Source organism: Myotis daubentonii, chromosome 12 (assembly GCF_963259705.1).
Source record: "Myotis daubentonii chromosome 12, mMyoDau2.1, whole genome shotgun sequence".
Classification (NCBI taxonomy): Eukaryota; Metazoa; Chordata; class Mammalia; order Chiroptera; family Vespertilionidae; genus Myotis; species Myotis daubentonii.
Genome location: NC_081851.1, coordinates 65,473,125 through 65,500,915, shown reverse-complemented (window position 1 = coordinate 65,500,915; position 27,791 = coordinate 65,473,125). Strand labels below are relative to the sequence as shown.

The 27,791-nt window shown below is 48.7% G+C and overlaps 1 protein-coding gene across 2 annotated transcripts in view; it reads right to left on the bottom strand.

Moving 5' to 3' along the window:
- XDH (xanthine dehydrogenase) overlaps positions 1–27,791 on the bottom strand; it is a 63,290-nt gene that overhangs the window by 20,383 nt on the left and 15,116 nt on the right. Inside the window, exons 5-22 of one of the 2 annotated variants that reach the window (XM_059660216.1) lie at positions 25,775–25,901; positions 24,883–24,944; positions 20,776–20,844; positions 20,377–20,466; positions 19,150–19,291; positions 17,154–17,246; positions 16,408–16,559; positions 15,122–15,215; positions 13,744–13,853; positions 11,438–11,622; positions 10,282–10,456; positions 8,751–8,834; positions 6,872–7,041; positions 4,626–4,749; positions 2,838–2,957; positions 2,055–2,151; positions 1,031–1,155; positions 148–281 (exon numbers count right to left, since the gene is read on the bottom strand). In XM_059660216.1, the coding sequence (XP_059516199.1) occupies positions 148–281; positions 1,031–1,155; positions 2,055–2,151; positions 2,838–2,957; positions 4,626–4,749; positions 6,872–7,041; positions 8,751–8,834; positions 10,282–10,456; positions 11,438–11,622; positions 13,744–13,853; positions 15,122–15,215; positions 16,408–16,559; positions 17,154–17,246; positions 19,150–19,291; positions 20,377–20,466; positions 20,776–20,844; positions 24,883–24,944; positions 25,775–25,901 (2,153 nt within the window). The remainder of the gene's footprint in view (positions 1–147; positions 282–1,030; positions 1,156–2,054; positions 2,152–2,837; positions 2,958–4,625; positions 4,750–6,871; positions 7,042–8,750; positions 8,835–10,281; positions 10,457–11,437; positions 11,623–13,743; positions 13,854–15,121; positions 15,216–16,407; positions 16,560–17,153; positions 17,247–19,149; positions 19,292–20,376; positions 20,467–20,775; positions 20,845–24,882; positions 24,945–25,774; positions 25,902–27,791) is intronic. The other variant, XM_059660217.1, reaches the window with a different exon arrangement.

Genomic DNA, 27,791 nt, shown 5'->3' with positions numbered 1-27,791 from the left:
ATCTTCACCCCTATGCCCAAAAGTTCTAAAAACCGAAGGCTGTGAAAACAAAAAGCAAAGAGAATCTACTTCCCAAAGAGGGAAATCCAGGAAACCTTCCTGGCAGAGGCAGCCTTCTTCTTCCCAGAGCCCATGGGGAGGACTCACTTGTATGCAGCCAGGGCCACTGCTGTGGATACCAGGGTGCTCCGGGTCTCCTTCCCTCCAAAGCCTCCTCCCATTCTCTTCACTCGGATCACAATCCGGTTTGCTGGAACCCCCAGCATGTTTGCAACAAAGCTCTATGGGCAAAAGAAAACATACTTGCTCTGAACACATCATCTGGACTTACTTCAGCTTTCACCCAAAGCCTGCCTGATAAGAACAGGCCTAATTACTGCTGTGAATCTGAAATTCCCAGATTCGAGAGTCCCCCTTCCTCCCCGTGCTGACCCTTGGGTAGTGATGCTGGGATCCAACACTAATCAGCCACTGAAGACTGATTTCAGGCACTTGCTTTTAACCAGAGGGGCAAGCAGCTAGTCACAGCTACTTTCAGAGCAAAACGCATTCCATTGAGCCAGGAACTGGTGGGTCATGAGTGTAGAACCGGCTGCCAAAAACACTGGCATCCACTGTCACATAATAAGCAGTGTAGAAGTGAGGGCTATTTAAGCTGCTGCAGATAATTTAGTGGTTCCTGTAGCTATCACCCAAGCCCTTCATTCCACAGACGAGGAAGCTTAGGCCAGATACAATGTGACCGAGGCCATACTGCACTGGAATCACAATAGCTAACACTAGGCTCTACCCAAGTATTAAGACCCACCTATTCATTACACCAACCCTACCAGGCCCTATTTTATAGAAGAGAATGATTTTATAACAAGCTCAGTGACACCAACTTGTTGGTGACAGGGGTCTGGTCCAGGACCACTACTCTCTAATTCCCTTCTGGACCAACCCAGGTCTCCCTCTTCCCATTTCCCACAATGCCAGGAGCTCCCTGGTGTCCTTGCCAGGCCCCTGAGCTGACCCAAAGGACACCCACCTGGGTCTTATTGGTGTTCTGTGTGGACACAAAGAGCTCCATCTCCCCTGCCTCGCCTTTTGGGACAGCGATGGTGCACTGAGTCTCCAGGTAGAAGTGATCTTGGCCACCAATATACACCTCACCTGGGGAAGCAACAAGACCCCCACAGTGAGCCTGCTGCTGCAGAGGGGACATGTTTGCTTAAGAAGAGTGTGTACTTGCCAAGTGCCCAAGGCAAGAATCAAGTGCTCACAGGTAACCTCTAGGTTCCCCAACTGGTGTGAAAAGTTGTCTCAGTCTTAGCAATCTGGGAGCTGAATCCCCCACCTCAACAAAGAAACCAGAATGACACTGAAATGCATCAGGCATGAAGCTCTCTTCATGCTGCAGCCAGTGGAAATCGAAGAGACTCAAACTATTACTGTGAAACTTTGGAAAAGATAAAGAAAGAATTAATAGAGGTGATTGGAAAGCTAAAAATACCTTCCAGAATGGAAGCTATCAGGCCAGTTAGTGAGTTAACTTACTAGTGACTTAGCAATGCACAATAGAAACAGAAAATTCTGAAAGGGGCCTATCTACTTACAGCTTTGCCCTGGGGTTAGAGCTATGCACCTCATTTCACAGTGTGGATGGTGGAGGAGAAGGAGGGGGGCAGGGAGAGTGCTAGCTGAAGATGGGTGAGAACGGCCTTTGTGGGGGGGAGGGAGAGGGCCGGAGTCCACGTGGCTAAAGGCCTGGCAGATCCGAGGCTGACCAGGCATCTGAGGCTGTTACCTTCCCCAGACAGTCTTCCAAATCCACGACACTAATCTCTCTCTAGATCATTTAGGTGTCTCCAGCCTACAGTCAGGAGAGTGGAGAATGACAGAAGTTCTTTCCCAGCCAACTGTCTACTATTTTTGTTACAAACACCAGAGGAACTCTTCTGTTTGGAAATGATAGGAAATCCCTTCCCTGACCCAAGACTCAAGGTACAGCTCTTGAATTTCATTCACAAGCCAGGGTCGGCCCAACCCCACTGGTGCACATGCAGCTGTACCTGAAACAACGTTATCTGCTTCCGAAAACCCCTTCTTGAGGTCTCCTTTCTCGATCTTCAGCTCCGGCCCCCAAAAGGAGTTGTTTTTTATCGCATCCTGAGGATCAAAAAGAAGCTTCAGCGACGTGACTTTCAGAGGGAGGAAGGTGGTTTCTGAGTGCGGAAGAGAAGCTCCCAGAATGGTGGCTCCTCTTTTTTCACACAGGCATCTCTGCAATCTTCTCCTACAGATTTAAAGTAAGCTCACGTGGAGCCCAGAAGGTCAACCCTTTCCTTAGACCAGGGGTTCTCAACCTGTGGGTCGCGACCCCTTTGGCGGTCGAACGACCCTTTCACAGGGATTGCCTAAGACCATCCTGCATATCACTTATTTACATTATGATTCATAACAGTAGCAACATTACAGTGATGAAGTAGCAACAAAAATAATTTTATGGTTGGGTCACAACATGAGGAACTGTATTTAAAGGGCCAGAAGGTTGAGAACCACTGCCTTAGACAGAGGTAGACGACCTTAGATCTTGAGGAAAAGCAAAGAATCCCTCAAGGGCCCAAATGGAGCTGAACTTGGGTAGGAGGGACTGAGTGTGGCTGTTAGGCACTAACAGTTAGTGGACCGAGTCTAGGTTTCACAGAACCACTCAATCCCAGGGCCGGAAGAGATTAAAAAACTTATCTCGTCAAATCCTACCCGGTGCTAGAATCTCCACTAGAGGATCCTAAACAGTGTGCTTCCAGAGACAGGGGGCTCACCCCTCTCCACAGGCAGCCCATTCTCATTACCTCAATGGAGATAATGGCTGGAAGTTCTTCATAGGTGATTTTCACTCCTTGAGCTGCTCTCTGTGCGTGCTCTGGGGTGTCGGTGACCACGGCGCCAATGATGTGCCCAACACAAGTCACCTAGGAGTAGAGCCAGACTATTGAAGAACACCACAAAACTCCTCAAAAAGCCAATTATTTTGAATTGTTCAAAAGGGCAAAAAGGAAGTCCCCCATCCCACAATTTCCTATTAAGACACATCTTAGGAATGCTCTGGGGACTTTTCGTGTCCTTATTCTATTATTTGGGTTGTGTGCTCCTTTATAAGTGTTTAGAATCTGTGGGAGTAGAAAGGAACTTGGAGATGACTGGTATTGGGATGGCAAACTCACTTCTTCTCAAGGGCCAGTTCTGATGATTTAGTACTGACAGCCTGTTGAGAAGCTGCCCAGGATAGAATGTGGTGATTGATTAGTGATGCCTGCCTTGCGCAGCAGAATGGGAGATATGGCAGCATGACCTGTATCTGTCAACTCAGATCTACTACAGCCCCCTTGTTCTTCATACAAAGAGATGGTGACCCAGACAGCAAGATCACAATTGGCTTGTTCCCAGTCCATGATTAAATCTTGGGCCCTGACTCCCAGTTTTATTTTCCTTCCACCACCCACTCTCTTTCATCTTCTGTTTGCCAGATTTATACCAACAGCTCCTCAAAGGTAGCCATCATGTCATATTTACGTAGGTACCCAGAAGCAGTAGTTTCCAAATGCTAGCTCTTAGACTTGATGACTCATATTTTTTTGTTAGATTTGTAGAATAATTATTCTTTTTAATTAATAGTTCAGTTCCTATGAAAGATTAATTCTCTCCTTCAGAGAGAATTTTCTTTCAACATGCTCCCCAAAATAAGCAACAAACAAAAAATTTGTCTAACTCATCTCTGAAAAATGAGGTTTCTGACAATAGGAACCAATACTTAGTATGCCTGTCTCTGATCATTTTTTCTTGAGGGCCCTGTTAAGTTATTGACTTAATTGGTTAGTGCAATGGTTGTTGAACCTGAATGACTCTCACTAACCATAATGCTAGCCATGCTCCTGGGGCTCTTGGAGTTTGTAAAGCAATTGGTTTTTCTCTCAAAAGCTCTCCCTTGTGCCTTGGGTCTACAGTTTTTCTTTTGCTTCTTCACTTTTACAGCAATAATAAGGTGAATTTGCCCTTCAGCAGACCAAGCCACTTCTAATTGCAACGTTTGGAATTATAAAGTGACTGCTTGAGAACTACTCTGTAAGTATATGGATTTTTGTAGCAGCTGTCTTGAATGTTTGGAAACTTGTTTTTTGGCAGGACTCCATATATAGTAGAAATCAATATATGGACTTTCATATAAGTGAATTATCAGTACACATATAATGGTGGTATTGTGATTTCTATCTGGTTAGTTTATTTAATGTATTTTTATTTTCTTTTAGTAAAGGAATTCAATATCGTACCCTTAGGAATCTGATTGTTAGTCCAAATACAATCACCAGCCTTTTTTTAACGCCACTTTGGCATGGAGTCATTCTACTATGTACAAACAGCAGCCATCAACTAAATAAACAGATAAACATTAAATGAAAATAAAAGGTGCTACCAAGCATATTCTCTCCCTTTACTGATTGTCCTGAATATTGGCCAATTGGATGATGCCAACACGTGCAAATGTATAGTCCTTTCAACATGAGGGATTTGGAAGAATGTGCACAAATTAAAACTTAAAAACTCATTCCACTAACTTCATATTTTAAAAATGCAAGCCATACCTTATCCTTCGCAAAGATTGTTTCATCATCACCAAGTCCAGTTGTGTTACTCCCAGGAATATCATCAGCAGAGACAAAGCAAACAAACCCTGGCACCTTCTGAGCCTCTGAAATATCTATGGACCTGCAAGACAGAGCAGCATGAGGGGTCAGCAGGAAAACCAAAGTGGGAGACCCACCATCCAACTGTCCTCATTTTGATGGGTTTTCCTCCACCCTAACTTCTCCCTTCTCTACATTCTATTCTATTCTATTCTATCCTATTTTATTAGGCAAGTGTTGATTAAATGCTTACTATGTGAAGGCTGCTATGCTGAATCCTGCTGGGAAGATAAGATGAAAAGGACAGTCCTGCCCTCCTGGACTTATTACTATACCCTGTTCCGATGGCCAAGTACAAGGGAACCAAATATAGTGAACAGCAATCTAAATGCTGGCTAAAGCCCACCTCACAGCTAATACCCATCCACAATGAGCATGTTAGGGCCCTGCTGTACTCATCCAATGGACCTGAGCATCGTCACCCAGACGAATTTCTCTCCCCACATGCACAGAGCTATCCCGGAACGGTAGGGCACCCCAGTTATAATTAGACAATTCAGGCCTCCAAGGGAGAATGCATGGAGAGTCCAGCCGTTATAACAGTCTGAACTGTGTCCCGCTCACTCTGGCCCATGACCCCATGGGGACATAGAGCAGAGGCACCTCAGAGAAAGGTATGGGAACTGCTCTGTACCAACCAACTTTCAAATAGGTAATCCTCGCCAGAGCCCCAGAGAGTCACTGTCATGGTCCCCACTTTACATTTGGGGAAACTCAAGCTCAGGAAAGTTAAAGAGCCTGTCCAAAGTCACCCAGCCAGAGAGCAGCGTAGCGAGATTGGGACTGGGGTTGAGTTGTGAAGAGCGCCAACGTCAGGTCCACTTATGCTCTCCCACACTCCCTTCCAGGTGCCAGCAGCCGGGAGAGCCCCATCACTGCAGTTACCACAGAGTCCCCCACCTCGCCCTCCCACATCCATCCTGACATGGCTGGGACGGAGCAAAGTTGTTTGAGTGGAGACAGTGCTGGTCATGGGACTCTCAGTATGCGCTCAAGACAAGGACAAAGGCAAATGAATTTACCCCATAGCTGGCAACCATATCATCTTAAGCAAACTTTTTTTTTTTCAGAGACCTGGAAGAGTTTCCCATTCCTGGGATCTTTTTCCAGTCTAGGAGTGTCAGCAGAGGAAAGACCAATGACAAGGGGACCCGATCCCACATCCATGCCACGGTCAGACCCAAGGAGGGTCACTTGTCGCTGGTCTACTCAGTGGGATGTGTCTCTAGGGCTCACCAGGAAATGAAGTCCCCTTCTCCATCCTGAACACCCAAAGGCAGCACAGCCCAGTTGCTAATGCTGCCTGGCTTCAAACTCTGGCTCTGCCACTTACCAACCGTATGACCTGGGCAAGTCAGTTACCCTGCCTGTGCCTCGGTTTCCTCATCGGAGCATGTAGAGAATAATAGGACCTGCCTATGGGATTATTGTGAGGAATAAATAAGCCAATATATGCAAAATGCTTTACACCAAAATGTGGTGATTAAGTTCCATATAAATGTTAAGGGGTTTGTTATAATCATTACTATTAATAATAATAACAACAACAACAACAACATAGAGGTGGCATTCTTGCTGTTCAGGCTCTCAAGGTTCCACAAGCAGCTACAAGAGACTGTTTTCTGCTAGGTCCTTTGTGGCCACTGCCACTAACCCTCACAAGCGCATCCTATTACATACTAGCACATATGGGGGACTTAGAGCTTAGGCACACACAAGGTCATGGTGGCTAGCACCGGAGCAGGCATCTAATCCCAGGTCCCTCACTCTAAGGCCATGCTCTTCCCTCTAGTGCTGACTCAACTGCTTCTGAAATTTCACATGGAAGTTTGGCCCAATACCCAAAGTGCAGATCTAACCTGATCCTATTAAGGGCCTTTCCGCAGCTCCTCATTGCTTTTTGGCTCAAGTGTAATCTCTCTGTCCAGCAAATCCAAGGCTTTGCTGATCTGGCCCCTGCTTACCTCTGCAAGTCCACCCTTCACCCTCCTGGCATCCCCAAGCCCCTAACCTCTCCGGCTCCTCTACAAGCTGTAGTTTTAAGATGATCCCCATCTTCCCCTCTGGACTGACAAGGATACATCTCCAGTGCCTAGCAGGGTGCTCCCAGCACCCTCCTCTCCAAGTGTATTCATTATACTCACTTGATCTTGGCGTGTGCCAGGTTGCTGGTGACCAGCCGAAGGGACAGCTCATTCTCATAGCGAGGGATGTCGTCACAGTACACGGCCTCTCCGGAGGCCTGCATGGCCGAGGCCAGGTGGGGCAGGGGCCGGCCCACCGTGTCCTCCTCAGACTGACCCTTGGGCACCTCCTGGAATGACATGGCCACCAGTCAGGCTGAGCTGAGTGGGGGAGGGGCGGGTGGAAAGATTTGGGGCGGGGGGGGGGGGGAACATTGTTCTCCTACAGGCCCAGGGAAACCATGGGGAGTCTCAGGCCAGGCAGCAAAGCAACCCTAAGGAGTGAGAATGGAGGGGCATGAGGGGAGCCGGCGAAGGAAACAGAACAGCATGTGCTAAGTCGTCAGGAAGGTGGTCACAGGATCACCACGTACAGGACCGGAAAAAACACAAGAGAGGAACCTAAATGTCCATTCACTGGGGATTGGGTAAATAATGTTACTCTCCTATAAAGAATAGTATGCAAATGTGAAAACATACTTTTGAAGAATTTTAATGAGAAGGAAGGGAGCTCGTGTTAAGTGTAACAGGACATAAAGCATTGTGTATGTGTGTATCTAAAAATGATTTGAATTTCATAGTAAAAAAAAAGCATGTGTTATCAATATAGCATATAAATGTCCATATATTCATAAAAATGGAAAGTAAACAAAAATATAATAATGATTTTTCTCTTAGAGGTACGATTTGAGGTGATTTTTATTTTCTTCCTTTTTTTAATATATTTTATTAATTTTTCACAGAGAGGAAGGGAGAGAGATAGAAAGTTAGAAACATCGATGAGAGAGAAACATCGATCAGCTGCCTCCTGCACATCTCCTACTGGGGATATGCCCGCAACCCAGGTACATGCCCTTGACCGGAATCGAACCTGGGACCTTTCAGTCCGCAGGCCGACGCTCTATCCACTGAGCCAAACCGGTTTTGGCTTTTATTTTCTTCTTTAGTCTTTTCTGTATTTTTCAAAGTGTTCTAACATGTGTTCATTTCATAATAAAATTCTGTTTTATGTTTTAAGTAAAACTGGTAATGGCCAATATTTATTGAATGTTTACTATGTGCCAGGAACTACCTAAGCTATTTACTTTTACTGACACATTCAGTCCTCAAAACTATCCCATGAAAGAGGTACCATCATTGTCCACATTGTGGGGGTAATTAGCTTGCCCAAAGACACACAGGAATTGAGGATCTTGTCTAAGCTTCCACGGTTATGTTGGATTCCAGTCCTGGCGGTCGGACCCCAGAGTTCACGCACTAAGCCACTGCATTCTAGTGCAGGGGCTGATGAACTGTGGCCTGTGGGCCAAATCTGACCCACTGCCTGTTTTTATAATTAAAGTTTTATTGGAACACTACACCTTCATCTATGTATTGCCTCTGGCTGTGCCACAATGACAGAGCGGAGGAGCTGCAACACAGATTATATGGCCCACAGAATCCAAGACGTTTCTAGGAAAATTGACCTTTTACCTAGTACCTCTCAAAAAGCTTCTGCTGATAGAATGTTGTTTTTGTTGTTGTTCTGTTTTGTTTGCTTACATGACTCTGCATATTAGTCCCACAGAGGGGCCAGAAAAGATAAAATGGGAGGGAAATTTCTCTTTAAGGAGCAGGTGAAGATGAAAGTAATCCCAGGAGAAAAATTTAGGTGAGTAAGGAGGGAAATAGCTTCCCTGACATTAACATAATTCCCATTTTCTTCCCTGGATACTTATGCACAACAGTACGGAGCTTTAAGCACCTACATGCAATTCGAGTAAGTCATTTGCCCATAGTCAGCGTCATCTGATGAACTCAGCAAAGACCCCTGATGTTAGCACACACTGTCTCCACTCACCTGGAAGAGCTGGACGTTGGCTGGAGGGTCTTTCTGAAAGAGGAAGGTGGCACTGGCAAAGGTGGGGTCCAGTTTGCCACACTTCTGTGGAAGCAAGATAACAGAGGTGACCTTGACTATTTCCATCATTGACCCCAACCTTGGTGGTCCCCCAACTGGCAAAAGTAACAACTGTTCCCCTCATCTCCTCATTTGACACTCCTTCTAATACTGGCTACATCTGTCTCAATACTGACCATGGGCTCTGAGAGCTCAGTATTCACTCACAGCCTCTGCCTCTCTACCCCCACCACGGCCCCTGCGTAATGAGTGGCATGTACTTCTGCCCACACACCTAATGGCTTCCCTCCTCCCTGCATTTATGCATGCTGCTCTCTTTTGGGCTATTCTCCTCCCAGCCTTCCTGGAAAAGTCTTCGTTTTCCTTCTCAATTCCGTGGGAAATATTTAACGATATGGGAAATGTTCACTTCAATGGACTCAAGGGGGAAATAAAACTGCATGCAGCATGACCTAAAATTTATTTAGAAAGTGATATATCCAGATAAAAAAGGATTTTAAGATGATAGATATATTGATGGATAGAAGGGAAGAGAGAGAAAGAGAGAGAGAGAAAGAAAGAGAGAGAGAGAAAGAGAGAGAGAGAGGAGATGGAGTAGAAAAACAGAATGAGACAGATGGACAGATAAATGTAGAGGAAAGTTCAGAGGAAGAAGCAAAAATATTAGCAGTGGCTTTCTCTGGAATCTGAGAGTAATTTTTTTATACCATTCTGTATTTTTTAAAGTTTTCTATAGTAAGTCTTTATTACGTATATAATCTGAAAACATTGCCTCGTGAGGATTTTTAAAAGAGGAATTTTGCTCTGCTGTCCCCACACCTGTGAAGCCTTCCCTCCTTTTGCTCCTCAGGCTCCACCTTGGCAGTTATCACACTAGACTGGCCTTCACTGACCATGCTCTCGACACACTCGGCTGCCCCCTGGTGCCCAGTGCAGTCTTACTGTCTAAAAGGTGAAAAATAAGTGCTTGTTGGTGGGCCAGTCTGGGGAGCTGGGCCCACATCAGCCAGCACCCTCTCCTGACTGCATACCCTTGCAGTGGCTAGAGAAGCCCCACTTGGCATTCCCCTTCCATGCTCCACATTCTCATCATTCTCTACGCTCCCATTCCAACTATAAAACCGCAGTTGTATCAGATGCATGGCTGAAGGATCATCTGGTCTACCTGTCCCCTTTTGCAGATTTTATAACTGAGAATTGGAGTTATGACCCATGTAGGTTCCCACTTGAGATAATGACACAGATGGAACAAGAACCCAGGTCCCTGACTCTCAGCCACCCAGTTGGATCCCATCTCCGTGTGGCTCCCTAGGCTATGTCCCAGGTCCTTGCTCCTCTGCCTTTTCATGTCCACAGGAAAGAAGAAAGTTCACCACCTGGCCCACAGCACTGTCTCATCCACACCAGCTACCCAAATTCCCAAACAAAAGTGCTGCAGAGAGTCCGTGCTTTGCCCAGGCCCCACACTCACATCTTCCGGATGGTCTTTGCCCAGCTTATGAAGCACCGTCAGGTAGAACTTGAAGAAGAAGCTGAGGGTGAGTGTGCGCCGGAAGTCCACCATGCCGCCCGGGGCATCGGGGGGCAGATACAGCTCCTCCGCCAGGCCTGCACACACCTCATGGAGCAGCTTCTCGTTCCAGAAACTGCCGGAGAGCAGGTGTGGGAGAGCGCTCCCATCCCGCCCCCAGAATCATTGTGCAGGCGGTGAGCACAGAGCCTCCGAGCCATGTGAACCTCAGTTCGAAATCCGGCTCAGAGACTCATGATTGTGTGACTTTAGGCAAGTTACTTAGCCTCCTAGAGTCTCAGTTCTCTCATCTTTAAAAACAGATTCAATTTTAAAAGACCACAAAAATAATAGTTAAGTCTATGAAGTCCTTACAATGTCCTAAGTGCTTTTTATGAAACATCATTTTTAATTTAAATTAAAATGTATAGTAGGAAAAATTTTATACTCATTTTACCAGTGAGAAAACTGAAACATAGTTGACTTATTCTATAGCCATCTGGCAAGTGTTGGAGCCAAGAATTGGAACCAAACTCCAACATTAAGATTTATCTATCCATACAGGTATGGTAAGGATTACATAGAATAGTGCCAATGAAGTGCTTGGTTCCATTGCTCCCATATAGTACCTATAGTTATAGTAGTAGCCATAGTAATAGCATAGCACTAGTAATAGCATTAATAGCAATACTGGTAGTAGTAATACTAGCATTGGCACATGTAGTGCTAGTAGTAGTACTGGTGGGAGCAATAGTAATAGTAGTAGAAATAGAAGTAATATAGTAGTAGTAGAAGAAGCAGTAGTAGTAACAGTAATAGCAAAAGCACTAGTAGTAATAGTAGTAGTAGAAGTAGTAGCCGCAACAGCAGTGATACCAGCACTAGAAGCAACAATAGTAATAATAGTTGTAGCTGTGTAGTACTAGTAATAGCAGTAGCAATAGTAGCAGCAGGAGCAGCAATGGTAATAGTACAGCAGCAGCAATACTATTGGTCATAATGCTACTAGTAATAGCAGTAATCACAGTAGTAGCAGCAATAGTAATACTGCTAGCAGCACAGGAGGAGTAGCAGCAGCATAGGGCAGTAGCAGGATTGTTTTGCTGTTAGCTCTTACCTTGACAGCTGCTTCCGCGTGGTCTTGAAGGCTGAGATGGTTCTGTCAGCCATTCCGCCAAAGCAAAGGGCCAGCTCCTTCACCTGTGTGGTTCCTGGCTGGAACAGGACTCTCATGCCGCAGGTCACCTTGGCTATGTCATCATCTCTCCGGGAGGCCTGCTTAAAGGCTGAGAAAAACTCGCCCTGAAAGAGAAGAGGACGGTACCAGTTTCCCACCCTGCTTTGCAAAGACTGCAGATGGTGATCCTGAAACACAGGGATATGAGGTGAGGTGAGGTGAGGAGACAACACCATCGCACATCAGCAAGGAGCTGGTGACAGGGATCAATGATGGAGGCCTAACCATCACATTTTCAGAAGTTCCAGATAGCATTCCCTGAATCTGGGAGGGTCAGGGTTTCTCCCTATTAGTCAGGAAACAAAGTCAGGGACAAAGAATGGGGTGCTGTCAACCCAACAGCTGAGAGAGGAAGGGTGTTTTCATAAAGTCTTCCCTGAGACCCTTCAGGCCCAAGAACCTTCCCCATCCTGGTGCCCAGTATCAGAGCACACGGCCTCTCAGGGGCTGTGCCGAAACCTCTGTTGGTCGGACTGCCTCTCAAGAAAATACAGAGAAATGCCCAAGAGTGTTTGAAACAGCCTGCAGCTTGCAGCCCCCTTGCTGGCTCCCTAACTGGCTCTCCCACCACCTATGGGCTGTGCTTAGAAATCCGGCTTCCTGGCTGAAAGAACCAACCACACTATGAGGCAGTGGCTGCCTTTGTCCTTTGATCACCCATTTCCTGAGTCTAAGCCAGCTCTGTCTTTGGGGTCAGGGGGAAAGTGTGAGTTGCTTTCCTGGTAAGGACCATGTGCTATCCAGCCCTCTCTGTGTCAGGTTCTGCTTGAGGTTCGCACTCACCCTGGCAGCACAAACTCTGATTCACCTCACAGTGGGGAGGTGTAAGGGAAGGGTTGTTGGAGAAAGCAGGGGACCCACTGCTGAGGTCTGAAATGACCACAGGCTTTTGTTTGGAGAAGCCATAGAGGCCCCTCCTGATACTAAAGCTGGTTCCGCTTCCTGGTGTCAGACAGGCCCTGGGGCCATGAGCCCAGACCTTGAACTTGGTCCTGGGACAGAGGTTCCAGCTGCTCACGTCCAGGGCTGTGCCAGTCCCCTGTGACGTTTCCCCTGGGCTGCCAGGAAAGGTCAGTGTCGGCTCAATTGTTCTTTCCTGAGAAATCCTTCCTGATTCTGGGTATTAACATCTCCTTTCTTTAAGGAGAGATATTTTACGTCCCTTGCCTGGCAAAATAAAAACCGGGCAGTTCTATGCCTGTTCTTGCCTCCTTTCCCAACCTCATAATTTAACATTCTTTTACTGATCTGTGAAATACAAAACTCTGGGAATCACTGCTCAAAATGGTCTATAAGGACAAGCAAGAGCACCATTAAGAAACCACCTCAGGGATGTAATTGCTCTAATTTAATTAGCATTTTCATTAAGGAGGTTAAAATTAGCCAGGGTGGAACATGCCTTGTAACACTCAAGCACTAGCTGTGGAAAACCCTTCATACGCTCCTTTATCGCTGGTTCCCAGCCTCTCACAGGTCACTTTCTACAAGGCCCATCATGGAATGACGTGCTGCTGAGAGAGGCGTGAGTCACGCCAGGTGAAGCCACCACAGGCCCCAAGGAACAAGAGCAAGGTGGTCGGAGGCGCCCTGGCCTGCTGAACAAGCTGGAATCTTCATCCACCCAGAGCAAGGTCAGTGAGTAAACGCCTTGTCAAGTGCAAGGTCAGCATGTGAGGGTCTGACTTAGAGGCAGCCTCTTCCCTTAGCACATGAGCCCCACACTTCACCTGATGAAATCGGGTCTCCTCTGACCTGGGGAGAAATACTCGCCAGCAGGATGCATCCTTGAAACTGTGTTGCTAGTTACCAGTAGCATCCTCCTTCTGTAATGTGTGATCTCCACTGGCTCCCAGGCATCTGCCAGGAACCTTCAGAATTATTTTCAGTCCTTACAATCACCTTCCCAGTAGGTAACATTGTGCCCATTGTACAGGTGAGAAAACTGGGGCTCAGAAAGGTAAGTTGACTCACTTAGGATCGCACATCTAGCTTCTCTCCATGCTCTATGCTCCCTACCCTAAAACTTCTCATTGTCCAGAGAGGAAAAGGGCTGGTCAAAGGCAAAATTCAGAGACAAGAGCATCAGTGTTATGGTTGAAAGATGCTAAGGCTGGTCCCAAAGCCAACTCTGCTCTCCTTGTCCGGAGCCTGGCAGGTGTGGGAGTGATTCGAGCACAGCACCTTACCTCCCTGCTATAGGGGATCTCGATGGAAAGCAGTATCTCTTCTGGACCTAGCAGCGTCTTTCTGTAGCCAGGGAAGAAGGAGTGGTCCATCGGAACCGTTCTCCTGGTGCCTGTACAGAGGCAAGATGAAGAGGGACCGACGTGAGAAAGCACAGGGCAACCCGCCAGTGGGCTTCTGCATCCTGGTCTCTGATGCCCACAGTCAACGGGAGTGGATGGCACAACTGGGGTCGAGGCCCTCCCTCTGAAATCCGTAAGCAATGGTGTGCTGGTGAACGGTTAACAATCAGCTGTTGGGGGTGTGGCCTTGAGTTGCGTGTGTCTATGGTATAAATACTCCCACCATAGCCAATTTCAAGCTATCAGAATGACATTACTGATGTGGAGTTAGAAAAAGGCCTGCTGTCCTCTGAAAGGCCTGTTTACAAGGTGGGCCCTTGGCTGTCCTCTGGGAACGTGGGTCTCCAGAGGGTTCCTAGCATTCCCTGATAAGAATGGCTCACGGTTTGTAAAAACAACATGGTTTATGCTGAACACCTGCTTTCCTTCTGGCCTCTGGACTTTGGTATGTGCCGGGCAGACCTGTGTGACCAGCCCCCCAGTTAGATCTCTGGGTGCTGAGTCCCTAACAAGTTTCCTGGTCGCCTGCACTTCCCCTGGGGAGCTTGCTGCTGGGGGAGTCAAGGGCGTCCTGTGTGATCCTCTGGGAGGCCCTGGGAGGCCCTGGGAGCTTGTATCAGATTTCCACTGGACTTTGTTCCATGTGCCTATCCCTTTGCTGATTTTGCCTTGTAGCCTCCTTCTGTAATGAGCTGTAGCCATGAGTATGACTATATGCTGAGCCTGTGAGTCCTCCTGGCAAGTCATCAAACCAGGGGAGGTGCTGGGGACCCTCTGACAAGGAAGGATGCTCAGTAGCACACTACTATATAGATCTCCACTGCAGATAGATAGAGGGAAGGAGCCTCAACAGCACAGACAACAGTAAAACAAAGTAAAATAATTAGCAAGTGGTGAATTTTGAGTACTCATTACTTTTGTCATTAATATAATCTATCTTATTTCATGCTTATATAACATAATTTTTAGTAACGGCCATGTTTCACAAACGCTGTTGACCCAGCGATCTGCTGTGGTGAGCTGGTGCATCCTGGCTCTAGCATCCTACTAGGTAAGGCCTCCGGACTGAGCTGGCTGTGAATTCTTAATAAAGAAGTGGCCCAGCTCTCCTGGCCCAAACACGAGTGATCCCTTGTAGCTTCCAGGAGTCCAAACTATAAGACAGCGGGGTCATTGGACCTTGGACTCTGTCCCTCCAGGAAGTAACCCATCTTGTGAGACTTTTCTTCTGCAGGACCCTCTGCATGAGGCAGCTCACCTCTGGACACGATGGTCAGCTTGGCCCCGCTGGCCATGAACACCGGGTTGAGGTCGGAGATGGGGCTGGCGGTAATGATGTTCCCTCCGATGGACTAGGACAAGCAGAGAGTGTGCGTGAGAGCCCAGCCCGGAAACCCATGCTCACCCAGCTGGCTCCCAAACGCAGGGTGGGAGGATGACAGGCTTCATCTGTGAAGGGAGGCCCGACCTCCAGCCCCTGGAGACACAGCCCGGCGCAGTGAGAGCCCCGCAATCAGAACATCGAACATCGTGCGACACTTGTGATCTGACCGCTTGGGATTGGGGCCCAGCTCTGAAATTCAGCAGCCAGTGCACCTCACTCAGCCCCTTGAAATTCATATGTTGAATGTCGCCCAACCTTTTTCTGAAAGCGTTTAGGTGGCTTATCACAGAGCCATAGAGAGTCAGTACCGAAGATAAAGATCAAGGACAAAGAGGAGGAAGATTTAAGGATGAATGATTTGTTCTAACTGGATCTGAGCTTCCCGGCAACTTGGCAAAGAATGCTGGGAGAACCAGACCCAGGGTCCTCACTCCTGGAAACCAGGGAGGAAGCCAGCTGCACGATGAAAGCAAACCCTCCCTGAGAGTAGATGCCAGCTGAGCTGGGGACTCCGGAGAGATTGCTTGTTTATATCTCCTCATCTACACCCAGAAGCGGCCGGGGCTTGGCGTAAGGTGTGGAGAATGGAGTGGGCTGTTTTGCTTTATTTTTTGTTTGTTTTAATTTAAAAATACATTTTTTAAAAACAGAATAGAAGGGTAAGCTTTCCTCCCAACACCAGCAACAATTATGAGCCTCAATTGGCACTGTGTGCAAATGCCACTTGCAAACTGGGAATCTGGGGTTTAGTCTGAAGGCTGACTGTGACAGCCCTCCCTCCTCTCAGGGGGTCTACCTCTGGTTCTCCCCAATGCGGAAAGGCTGTGCCGCTCCCTGGTTTGGCCTTTCTCTAACTTATCTCTCATCCACCTGCTGAGAGCCTGGGCCAATCAGAAGGGGCGGACAGAAGGCCCCATCTCTCCAACACCAGGGAGAAGACTGAGTCCAAGTGAATGTCACCTGGAGTGTCCCACAGACCACCTGCACCAGCAGCACCTGCAGGCTCACCCCAGCCTTCCAGGCCAGCATCTCGGAGGCAGGGCCCAGGAATGTGCATCTTTAACAAACACTCAGGCAGTTCTACCCATTCAAGTGTGAGGCTCCTGGTGTGGTGAAAGGCCCTGTCCCCTGGGCCTCGCGGCCCCCGGGCAGGGACTCACCGCCACAGACTTGACCTGCTTCCCGGCAAACCAGCGCATCTGCTCCAGGACGCCTCTGAACACCTCTGTCTGGTGGGCAGGAAGCTTGGCCACGGCATCTTTCAGGGTCTTTTCCACAGAGTCCAGAGTGCAAGCTGCTCCGAAGGAGATCCCTGGGAACACACGCTCAGAATAGCAGCGATCCCCTCCCCCGCGCAGAAAACACTCTCACACACAGAGTCTCTGAAGCTTCACCGCAACCCAAGTGCGGCTGCACCAGGACTCGCATCCTTATACAGATGAAGGAAAGTTGGCCCAGAGAGGTTAAGTGACTGGCCCACCACCATGCAGCTAATGAAAGATCCAAGACTCAGCCCCAGGCCTCTTATCCTACAATCAGAGTGCTCTTTCACTAAACCAGCGGTTCTCCACTCAATAAAATCAGGTTTCTGAGGGTAAAGTCCTGGCATATTTTTTTAAAGCACCCACGCATGCCTGCCCACACCAGGCTCCTGACCCCATGAGTGATTCTAAGGTGTGGCCAGGATTGAGAAGGACTATTGGAGATCTCACAGCCCTTGCCCACTGATGCCTACCATGATGGAGAAAGGCGGTGAAGGTTGCCCCTCCCCCTGTGCGGGGAGGCTCCAGGACAAGCAGGTGGCAGCCAGAGCCAAAGGGGAGGTTGTCCTAGAACCCACCACCCCCCAAGGGGACCCTTCCCCAGCATCCCAGCCTCTCCGGGGGCCCAGGTGAACCTCCCTTACCCTCTGGGCCGTGCTCCACTAAATTCAGCTCGGGGATCCAGGCTGGGCTGACGATCACAGGAAACAGCATGTTCTTAAACTTCATCTCAATGCCTCAAGGGAAACGGGAAGCCGGAAGTTAGAGGTGTGTGTGTGTGTGTGTGTGTGTGTGTGTGTGTGTGTGTGTGTGTTTAGGAGCAGTATTAGAAAACATGGGACATTAAAATATGTCAGTAACTCTCCAAAGCACTACATATTTTAACTCATTTAATCATCACAACAACCCTGGGAGATACTGTGATTTTCTCTTTATAGACGAAGAAACTGAGGTATAGGGAGGTTAAGTTTCTTGCCCATGCTACACAACTAAGCATGGGCAGATTTCAGAATTTGAGCTATTATTAGAGTTGGGATATAACTAATAATAACACGAAAGTTTACCATTCAGAGAAAAAGGAAAATTGAGAGAAAAACTTCAAATCTGCTAATCAAGGTAGAAACTCTATGGACAGACTCACCCCATTCCTCAGACTCAATTACCCAGCACCTCTCCCAGCCTCGCTCATGGGCCGGTAGAGGGAAAAGGTAAAAAGGAAATGACTGCGCATCATCCCATGTCCTCCCTCTCACGTGCTGTTTGGGATTTCTGAAGGAGGCCCAGGCTGTGGGGAGTCGACCAGTCTGAATACCAGCTCCCAGGACAAAGAACGTAGATGGAGACAGAAAGTCTTAAGTTTCTCTCTACACCCAGCTTCCCCAACACCTGCCCCAGCTGTGAGTGGTTACTCTATTGGGTCTGTATAAGGAAGGAAGAGGTGGAGCCAATGGAGTGATCTTAAAAATTTATTTCTAACTTGAAGCTTATAAAATCTCTGGGAATTCCTTTCTCTAAGAATCTAACTTGGCTCAGGATATTTATGGCTCATGGCAAGGAATCTGTCACATGTCAAAGATCTTGAAGATCCTTCCATCCAGTCATTCTCCACTTTAACTCATGCTACCCGGGACCATGGCTATATGGGCCATAGGATCGCATCACCTGAGGCAGATCTCACCCTGCCATCCAGGTGTCACAAAACTGGCTGGGGACTCTGTACCACACACATGCTCACAGGGCATGGCCAGCTCTGTGCTCCATCAGCACAGAACCGAGCCAAGCTCTCTTCTCTGTGGCTGCAGAACCAACCAGAACCCAGGGTCCTTCCAGAACCAGAGCCATGAGTCTCCCACAGGTTGGACTTGGCTGCTCAAAAGTATGTCAAGTTTCCCCCAAACCAGAGGTCCTCTGTGGCAGACCTCGGCTGTGCCACAGTCTTCCCCTTCTAGCCTTTCTGGGACTGGGAACCAGCAAAGTGGAGATGGGCCAAGCCCGGCTTAGAAATGGATGGAGATGAGCACGGCCTTGGGCAGCTCTGCTCCAATCCCTTCATGCACCAGAAGAACTGCACAGCTCGAGTCTCCCTGACCTGTTGGCATATTGTGGGCCTCATGTCCCAGGTGGAGGCACCACCAGGACAGGTAGCCATGGTCATGGGCAACACAAACGATCACCCTTAGATATCTCCTCTCCTTTGCCTTACCACAGCATGCCCAGAAAAGGGTGGAGAAGAGAGTGACATGTATGGAACCCCTAGCATCCATCAGGTACCAGCCTGGACAGTTTACCTACATCGCTCCCTCCTGCCTCCAACTGGGAAGACATGTGAGGGAAGGAACTGTGTCCAGTACATCCTGGCACCCAGTCCCTCCCAGGGTCCCTGGCACAGAGCTGGCACTTTATAAATGTCTATGGAAAACAGTCAACAAGGATCTCAGTTAATACTCAGGACAACTCTTGAAGGAGGCATTATTAACCCCACACGTGAAATGGGAAAATGAGAGCAAGGGAGGAGACATCATTTTTCTGAAGACCCAGGGGTTGAAACACATCTCCAAAGCCAAGAGCTTTACGTAAGTTCAAGGGCCCAGGGTTCCTCAGTGGGTCCCTGGCCCCCAGTCAGGCCACTCAGGCTCTTACCGATCTCCGTGTTCCCCACCACCAGCTTGGCCTCGGGGTGCTGCGCCTTGAGGTCCAGTAGCTCCTTCAGGGTGGAGGCCTGGATCCAGGTCACACGCTCCCCTTCAAAACGTAGCTGCTTCCGGGGCGCGTCTTTCAGCCTCTGGAAAATGCCATTTTCCAATGAGCTGTCTCCTTCTCCCCACTCCATTTCCACCGCTATTCCCATGGCCCTGCTTCAGGTCCACAATGGGACCAACTCTTCTATGGACTTGTTTACTACTGAATTCAGAATGAAAATACTTGCCAAAGAGAAGGGAGAAAAACTGCATGGATGGAGGCAGGAACTAGGTTGCAGCTCTTACATACATTAGCTCACTGAGCCATCAGAAGACTTGGTGAAGGAGGCATTGTGAGCCACATCTTGTATCGGTAAGGAAGTTATGTGACCTGCCAAAGGTCACTAGTCACAAGGCAACCTGGACTGTCCCCACTGTCTCCAGGAGGAGCAGTGCACAAGGTGTGGGCGGAGATGGGGCAGCAAAGGAAGGGGTGTCAAAGGGAATGCAATGCAGAGCTGGTCCCAGTGCATGAGGGGTGATGCTGGGGAAGAAAACCCCAAAATCACACTGACGGTTTCAAGGTTGCCCAATCTAGAGGAGGATATGCTGGCGGCCTGCTGCGCAGCCCTTCTCTCTGGCCCTTGAACTGAGGGAGTCCTTGTGTGCTCAACAGCCCCTGAGAAATCTGCACTTGAGATGCTCTGAGGGTGGCTTGATTCTTTCCTCGCCACAGATGTTGGCGTGAAGGAACCAAATCGTCAAGGGAAGAAAGGGAGTGTGAGAGGTGTCCTTAAGCAGAGCTGCAGGCCTTGGGTGTGTCCTTTGAATCCAGCTTTGCTTGTTTGTTTGTTGATTAAATGGACTATTTGCTTGGGGGGCTTTTGCATTAGATTTAGCCAAGAGGCCAGCAGATACTTCTGGGGTCCCTGTTATTATACACAGGGCACCAGAGAGATCCACTTCCTGTCCTCAGAGAGACCGTGTGAGAAGGAGAGAAATGTAGGTCCCTATCGGAGCACATGAAAGAGGGACTTGACCCCTGGGTGTCAGAGAAAGGAAGGCAAATTCAGGCTGAGACCTGAAGGACAAGGAGGATACAAAGTTCCCAGGAGGTATGAAATAAAGCAGGTCTCCAGGGGGCTCATGGCACAGAGCCTCAGGGGCCTTTCCTTGGGGCATCACCTACCAGCAACTCTGGTGGGAAGATGGGCTCCTGGGTAGGATCCAAGGGCATGAACTCCTCTGGGTTGAATAAACATGGAGACTGAGTGACCTGCTGGGAAAGGGAACAGATGTGTGGTACAGTATCTCCCTGTTAAAATGCCCATACGACCAATGCAGCCCTTTGTCCAAGCAAGCTCACTCGCAGCCCCCGGCAAACTGGTGGAGGGGCAGGCAGCTCCTGGATGCAGGACCAAGGTCTTGCCAGAGGACCCAGGGCTAATGTGCACAGTCTCCACTCTCTCAGTCTGGGCTTAACTGTTTTCTCTTCCAGCCACCCTTGCCAAGAGTACGGAGAGAGACCACTGGCTCCTTTGAACTGCGACTGGCCCCCAGATTTCCAGGGAGAGAAGGGCCCACTTACTGTGTCGTCTTTCTTCTGGTTCATGCAGCAGTTTTGGTTGTCCGCATTCCCTCCACAGCACCCACCATCCTACAGAGATGACCAACGTTCACACAAAAATATTTGCAAAGAGTTTCACGGAAGCGGAAGAACCCACATTATTAATTTCCAGTGAAATCCAGCTCTGACAGCCACTCCAGCATCAATAGTATTAGTAGATACCCTGTCCCATCCATTTGCCTTTGCATAGAGGTAAGGCCTCTGCTTTAACTTCCTCTTGCTTGGTTAATGTAGATTAAATAACTTGTGAATAAACAAATAAGATCTCTCCTGGAAACAGCAGGGAAAGTTAATGTTAAGAACATCCTATATAATAAAAGGGTAATATGCAAATAGATTGAAACACAGAACAACCAACCAATCAAAGCATGATATGCTAATAATATGCTAAACATGCTCAACTGCTCACTGTGACATGCACTGACCACCAGGGGGCAGACAGCCAACTGGTCAAACAGTCACTATGACGTGCACTGACCACCAGGGGGCAGATGCTCCAACTGGTAGGTTAGCTTGCTGCTGGGGTCCAGCCGATTGGAACTGAGATGGGTTGGACACACCCTGGAGCCCTCCCGTGGTCCTTCCCTGGCCCAATCGTGCACCAGTGGCGTCCTTCAGCCTGGCCTGCACCCTCTTGAAATCTGGAATCCTTCGGGAGATGTCGGAGAGCCATTTTCAGCCTGATCCCGCAGGCCACTCCCCTTGGGAGGGTGCCAGAGGCAGGGCTCATGGCTGGCGAGTGCTGCTGCAGCAGCGTGAGCCTCTCCCAATCGGGACTGATTGGGTGTGAGCCCGTGGCAGGCACAGTGGGGCTGGGATGAGCGGGAGCGACAGGTAGGAGCTGCAAGTGGCATTGGACTGCGGGTTTCAGCCCGATCCCTGCAGGCCATCCAGAGGGACCCAACCCATGCACGAATTTGTGCACTGGGCCTCTAGTTTCTCCATAAAGATAGGTCATCCTATTTTATCAAAACATTTCTTTATGCCCATTTCCCTCTTCAGTGCTGCTCCCTTAGGAAGAGGGACAGAAATCCCCTTGGTTCTCTCAGCACTCAAGAGCCCCCTCTTTTAGATCCACCAAGTTCTTGTCTGGGCACCTCCCAGGTAGGAGTCTTTGTGGGGCTCCTAACGAGAATGTCCAAGACTGCTTGCTGGGTCCAGAGCTGTGTCTAGCAAGTGTGCCTGGGCCTCACCACGCCTGATTAGACACTTCTTGCTAGAAAGATAAGCGCTCTTTATTCCTCATTATGGACCTGTTCCAGGGGAAGTGCACAAGTCTGATGACCCATTACCTCTGGGGAAAGGACTTGCCCAGGACCTCTCAGGGTGCCAATAGCAGAACACAGAGGAGAGCCCACCTGACTGATGTGTCCCAGAGAAAGCAGGACTCTGAGCTCAGGACCCCATGGGACACTCCAGAATCATGGAATTGTGCTGAGAGGCCAAGTGAGGGGAACTTCCAGGCACAGCCCAGGCACATTTCCAGGGCAGCCAATTCCTGGAGGAGCGGACTGGGGCAGCCCCTCTGCACATGAATCATGGGAGGCACCCTTCTATCCTGACATTTCCCAAAGGATGAGTCACAAACTATTTTTTTTTCCAAGAAAGCTCTCAGAGGGCCAGGGTGTGGCCTTTGAGAAAAGGAAGGCCCTTGCAGACTTGGCATTGGGAGAGAAAACCTCTTTTGCCTTGACCCTCTGCAACGCTGCCCCAAGTACAGGCCCCTCTGGCATTCACAGCTTTGCTGTCAGATCTCAGAGCTGCCCTGGTTTGGACCTCTCCACCCCCACCTTGCCCTTGCCCTTGCCCTTCCTATTTAGACAGGAAGGGAGGAAGGAAGGGAGGGAGGGAGGGAGGGAGGGAGGGAGAAAGGAAGGGAGGGAGGAAAGAAGGAAAGAAGGAAGGGAGGAAGGTTGGTTCCTATAATGCCTCTTGTCATCTTTCTTCTCAGAGAAGGAGTGATGCAGGGAGTACCAGGTCCCGAGTGAAGTGAGGGGCACCCAGTGCTGGTGGGAAGGATGTATTTCACAGATGCACATTTTTCCCGGGCATTGAATGCCAGCACATTCTTTCTTAAATCTTTGTTCTTGATAATTCATTGGCGTTCTTATGACATAAACAATTGCTATGGACGATGTGTCACTGCCCTCAAGGTCTACTGAGCCCGGATAAGACTGCTTTCCCCCCTGCAAGGATTTCCACTTTTCTCAGGAGGCTGAGACACTGAGCTCAGGGTGGTTTTTATGGTTCCTTCCCTTCCTTGCTTGCTGCTGGATGGACACTGTCATTTCTCACTGGGAACATAGTGCCTCCCTCTAGAAGATGCTCCTTACCCTTTTCTAGTATGTGCCATGGGCGTGAAGACAAGAGAGCCAGGTCTGTTAGAACTGTGTGTAAAACAGGAGTGAAAAGGCTCTGTCCAGCAGGTTTTCTCAGTGGTTAGAGCGTGGGACCCACAGACCAAAAGGTCACGGGTTCGATTCTGGTCAAGGGCACACACTTCGGTTGCAGGTTCAATCCCAAGCCCTGGACAGGGTGCTAGCAAGAGGCAACCAATTGATATGTCTCTCTCATGTCAAAGTTTCTCTTTCTCTCTCTCTCTCTCTCTCTCTCTCTCTCTCTCTCTCTCTCTCTCCCCCCCCCCTTTTCCCCTTCCCTTCCACTCACTCTAAATATCAATGGAAAAAATATCCCCATTTCTCAGGTGAGGATATTTTTTTAAAAAGAGTGAAAAGGCTCTGAATAAAGGCTGGGGGTCTCTAAGGAGTAATGCACATGAGCTTCCAAAGACACTGTGCAGGCCATGTTGGCTGCTCAGAGAACTCAGCTCAGCTCAGCTCAGCTCAGCTCCACACTGGACAAAGGGATGCACCGCCAAACACTAGAATCAGGACCCAGTTCGACCCTCCAAAGGAGCATAATTATCAGCTACACTCAAATGCCCTTCTGTTTTGAGAATCTAGGAGGGCTGGCTAAATTGTTCCTCTTTGAGCAGCCGCCTATGAAATACATTCATGGACAAGATTAACAATTCCTGGTTCTCAAAGAAGCCTGCACCATTTGTAAAGATCAAGTATTATTAAGTCATGGAAGAAATGGACCGGCATCGTGATTTATAGCTGCCACTTGCTGAATACTTAAGATCTGCCCAGGCTTGTTCTGGGGACTTTGCAAGAGGTACTTTCAACATTCATGACAAGGTAGGTAGTATTATAATCCACATTCTAGAAACAAGGCCATTTGCCCAATGCCATGAACCAGTTAAGTAATGAAATGGAATTTGAACCCGGGTCTGCAAACTCTAGGTCTGAGCTTTCAATCATTTTTCTCAGAACCCACACCTCCTAATTTCTCTCAGGGTATGGTGTCTTCCATCTTTATGAGCCCCACTTCCATCTCCACCCCTGTGAATTATTTGCATGAAACTCTCCTTTTTGTAATGCACTTACCCAACAGGTCAGCAAAAAGCTGCCTCTACCATCAACCCTAAATCACACTGAGAGGAGGTGTGTGGCTGGAGTCAGGATCAACCTGACCCAGTTGGAGAATCAGGTAAAATCTGAGGAGATTAAGGTAAGAAAGGAGAGGCCAGCTGTGCGTCCTCCTTGCCAGGTGGCAGCTGTGTGCCTGTGTTTATGTAAGCGATGCCCACACACCTGGCTGTGGCTTCTCACTCAGCATTCTGTGAACACTGCAGGGCTTCACAAACTAGCGATTTGATGAGCAGTTTCATCAGCCCAGCAGAGTGCCAACTGCAGAAGGCAGCCAGGAGAGGAAAGGACGAGGCACCTGGGTGTGCAGTCATTCAGCACCTGTACTGTGGCCTGAGCAGGCCAGTCTCCAAGGAAGGCTTCCAAGCCTGAACGCCCTGGAGAAAATTAGTTCTTGGGCAACATGCCTCTTCTAGGAACCAATTCCCCAGGTAGCCACAGTGGGAGGACCTGCCACCTGGCCATCTTATCTCTCTTCTCTGTAATGCAGAGGCCCTTGGCATCCCTCCCAACTGTGATTTCAGGGTGTTGCTGCTTCAGGAACAGGGCCACTGATGTCCTGGGGGCCCCCACTTACCCTGGCAAAGGTGCGGAAGCCCTGGAGGATGGGTCTGTAGCCTGTGCAGCGGCACAGGTTTCCTGTGAGACAAGGGAACAGATGCGATGTCAGTGCGGGGTCCAGGGCAAGTGAGGGGCTCTGGTTGAGCTCGAGGCTCAGATGCCTTGTGCACATTCTGTTTTCTCTTCCTAGAATGCCCCTCCTCCTCCCTTGTGCTTCTTCCAGGAAGACTTCCTGGAATGCCCTAAGTGCTTCTATGGTGCCTAGTCATCGTTTTATGAGTGAAACTCTCTCTCCCTCAGAGTATGAGCTCCCTGGAGTAGGGATGGTGTCTTTTATCCTATGACCCTTGTTCCCTGTATAGTGCCTGGCTCATGATAGGACTCAATATAACTGGTTGAAGAAATGATGAACTGAAATGGTGAATGGAAGGGGGAGTCTTCTCTATTCAGTTCAGAGAGACACCTGGCCCAGGCTCCTAGGCCCCTGTACCGAGGGAACGTGGGAAGCCATCCCTGCCCGAGCTCAGAATCCTGGCTGCCTTCTCGGATGGGCCTTTGCCCTACAGAGTCCTGTCCTGGTAAAAGCTGAGATGGAAGGAAGTGATACCACTAGGCCCTGTGGAGTTTCCAAATGGTCTCCCCATGCCACCCACCCCAGTGCAGAGGGAGAGCAGGAAGACACCTTGGGAAGATGAACACACAGGCAAGCTGTCTCCAACCCACCTGTGTGCTCCTCAAACTAAGAGAGGCCAGCCCCCCAGCAGATCTTAGCCAACACGTGCGGGTAGGCTGAGCTTCTTCTCCTAAGGGCAGTGCCTCCAACTCCTGGTCCACTCCCGGCTTCCACTCGGGCCCTGCACTGACCCTCTCAGAGCCCCATCTGCCACCCTACCTCCTGGGGCCCGTACCTTGGAAGGAATTCTCGATCTCCTCCACAGTGGGCTCGGGCTGGTTCCGGAGCAGCGTGTACATGCTCATGACCATGCCAGGGGTGCAGAACCCACACTGGGAACCGTGACTTTTGGCAATTCTCTCCTAAAAGGGAGAGATGACATGAACACCCGTGTTGGCAGAACCCCTCTCAGACTTGCTACGTGACTCAACTGAAGCCAGGCCACGTCGACAGGCAGAGTGGGCAGCAGGCACTGCACAGAGTCAAATCCTAGTGCCACCACTTGCCAACTGTGGCCTTGGGCACATCACCGAGCCTCTCTGAGCTGCAGGTCCCTCGTCCTGGTACTTACCTCTAGACCTGTGGTGAGGATTCAACGATAATTCACAAAAACTCTTACCATTATACCTGGCATACAGTGGGAACTCAAGCAGTGCTCGCTATTAGTAGGAAAGGCCCTTCAGAGAAGAGTGACTATTAGAGCCAGAAGCATCTTCTCACCCTCCGTTCCCTTCACTGAGCAGAGGAGGAAGCAGGTCCAGAGATTAAGAGATTTACCCTGAGACACACACAGTGAATGGAAGAGCTGTGTCACCTTCTGTCACCTACACTACCCTGCAATCCACCTCAACCAGCCTTTGTTCAGAACCAACTGAATGCATCTTATTCCAAACTAGAATACCACTGTCTAGTGGTAATCCTTGACATCCAGTGGGGACCTACGAGTTGAGAAATGGATCATATAGAACATGTCATATGCATTGACTATCACAAAATTTTCATTCAAACCTACAAGATTTTCATTACAAGGAGATTTTCCACATTATTATTATTATTATTATTATTATTATTATTATTATTATTACTATGTCTCTTAAGAGTCTCTCTTGGCACTTACATTAGGTAAAATTATTAGAATATTGTATCCCCAATGCCTAGCATATCTATTCATTCATTTTATGAATAATTACTGAGAAACTATTATGTGCCAGGCATGGTAGGGGACCAGACAGTGAAGAAGAGAGATAAGGTAGATAAGGTCTCTGGTCTCATGAAGCTCATGTCCTAGTAGGAAAAATATTGACACACACACAAAACCTAAATTCCAGGAGGAGATCAGCACTGTGTAAGAATTAGTTCAGGATGGCAGGACCCTGAGTGAGTAAGACTCCTCAAAGTGGTGGCTCTGAAAAGGTGACTTTTAAGTTGAATTTAATAACAATTTGGATCAGGGAAGAGTGTATTCCAGTCAGAAGGAACAGCATGTGCAAAGCCTGGTGTGCTAGAGTGACGAAAGGGTCAGTGTGGATGGAACCCACTGGGATAAGAGAAATTCTGGCAGAGATCACGCAGCTCCTCATAAGCCATGGCCAGGAACCAGATTTTTATTCTGGGTGTGATGGGAAGCCATAATGGGATAAGATCTAATTTATGTTTTTAAAGAATCTTCTGGCAGTTGGGTGGGGAGTGGGTTGTAGGGGGCAACAATAGAAACAGAGGATCAGGCAAGAGGGGATGGCGGCTCAGACCAAGCAGTAATAGGGAAACAGAGAAAATGGAGGTGTCACTCTAGGATTGGGAAGTAAACACTACTTCTGGATGGAGTGGGGGTGGCGTAAAAGAGAAGGCATCAAGGTGACTGCTAGGTGTTTGTGCTGAGCAAGTGGATGGATGCTTTTGCCATTGCCTCCGAGGGAGACAGACTGGGGAGGAAAGGAGTAGGGAAAGAATGGGCTTTTGTTACATTTGAGACTAGACGCCATGTAGTGATGCCAAGTGGGCAGCTGGAAATCTGAACCTAACCTCTGAGGAGAGGTCAAAGCTGAAGATATAAGTAGGTGTGCTGTTCACATGTAGACGGTATTAAACTCACATGGGAAGGGTGTGAAGATGGAGAAGAGCCCGGGCAGGAGCCCTGGGGATCGGCAGCCACAGGGACTGGGCAGAAGGGACCAGTGCATGGAGATGGGAAGAGAATGAGGGGAGGGGAGTGTCATAGAAATCAAGATAAAAAACTGGGTAGACAAGGAAAA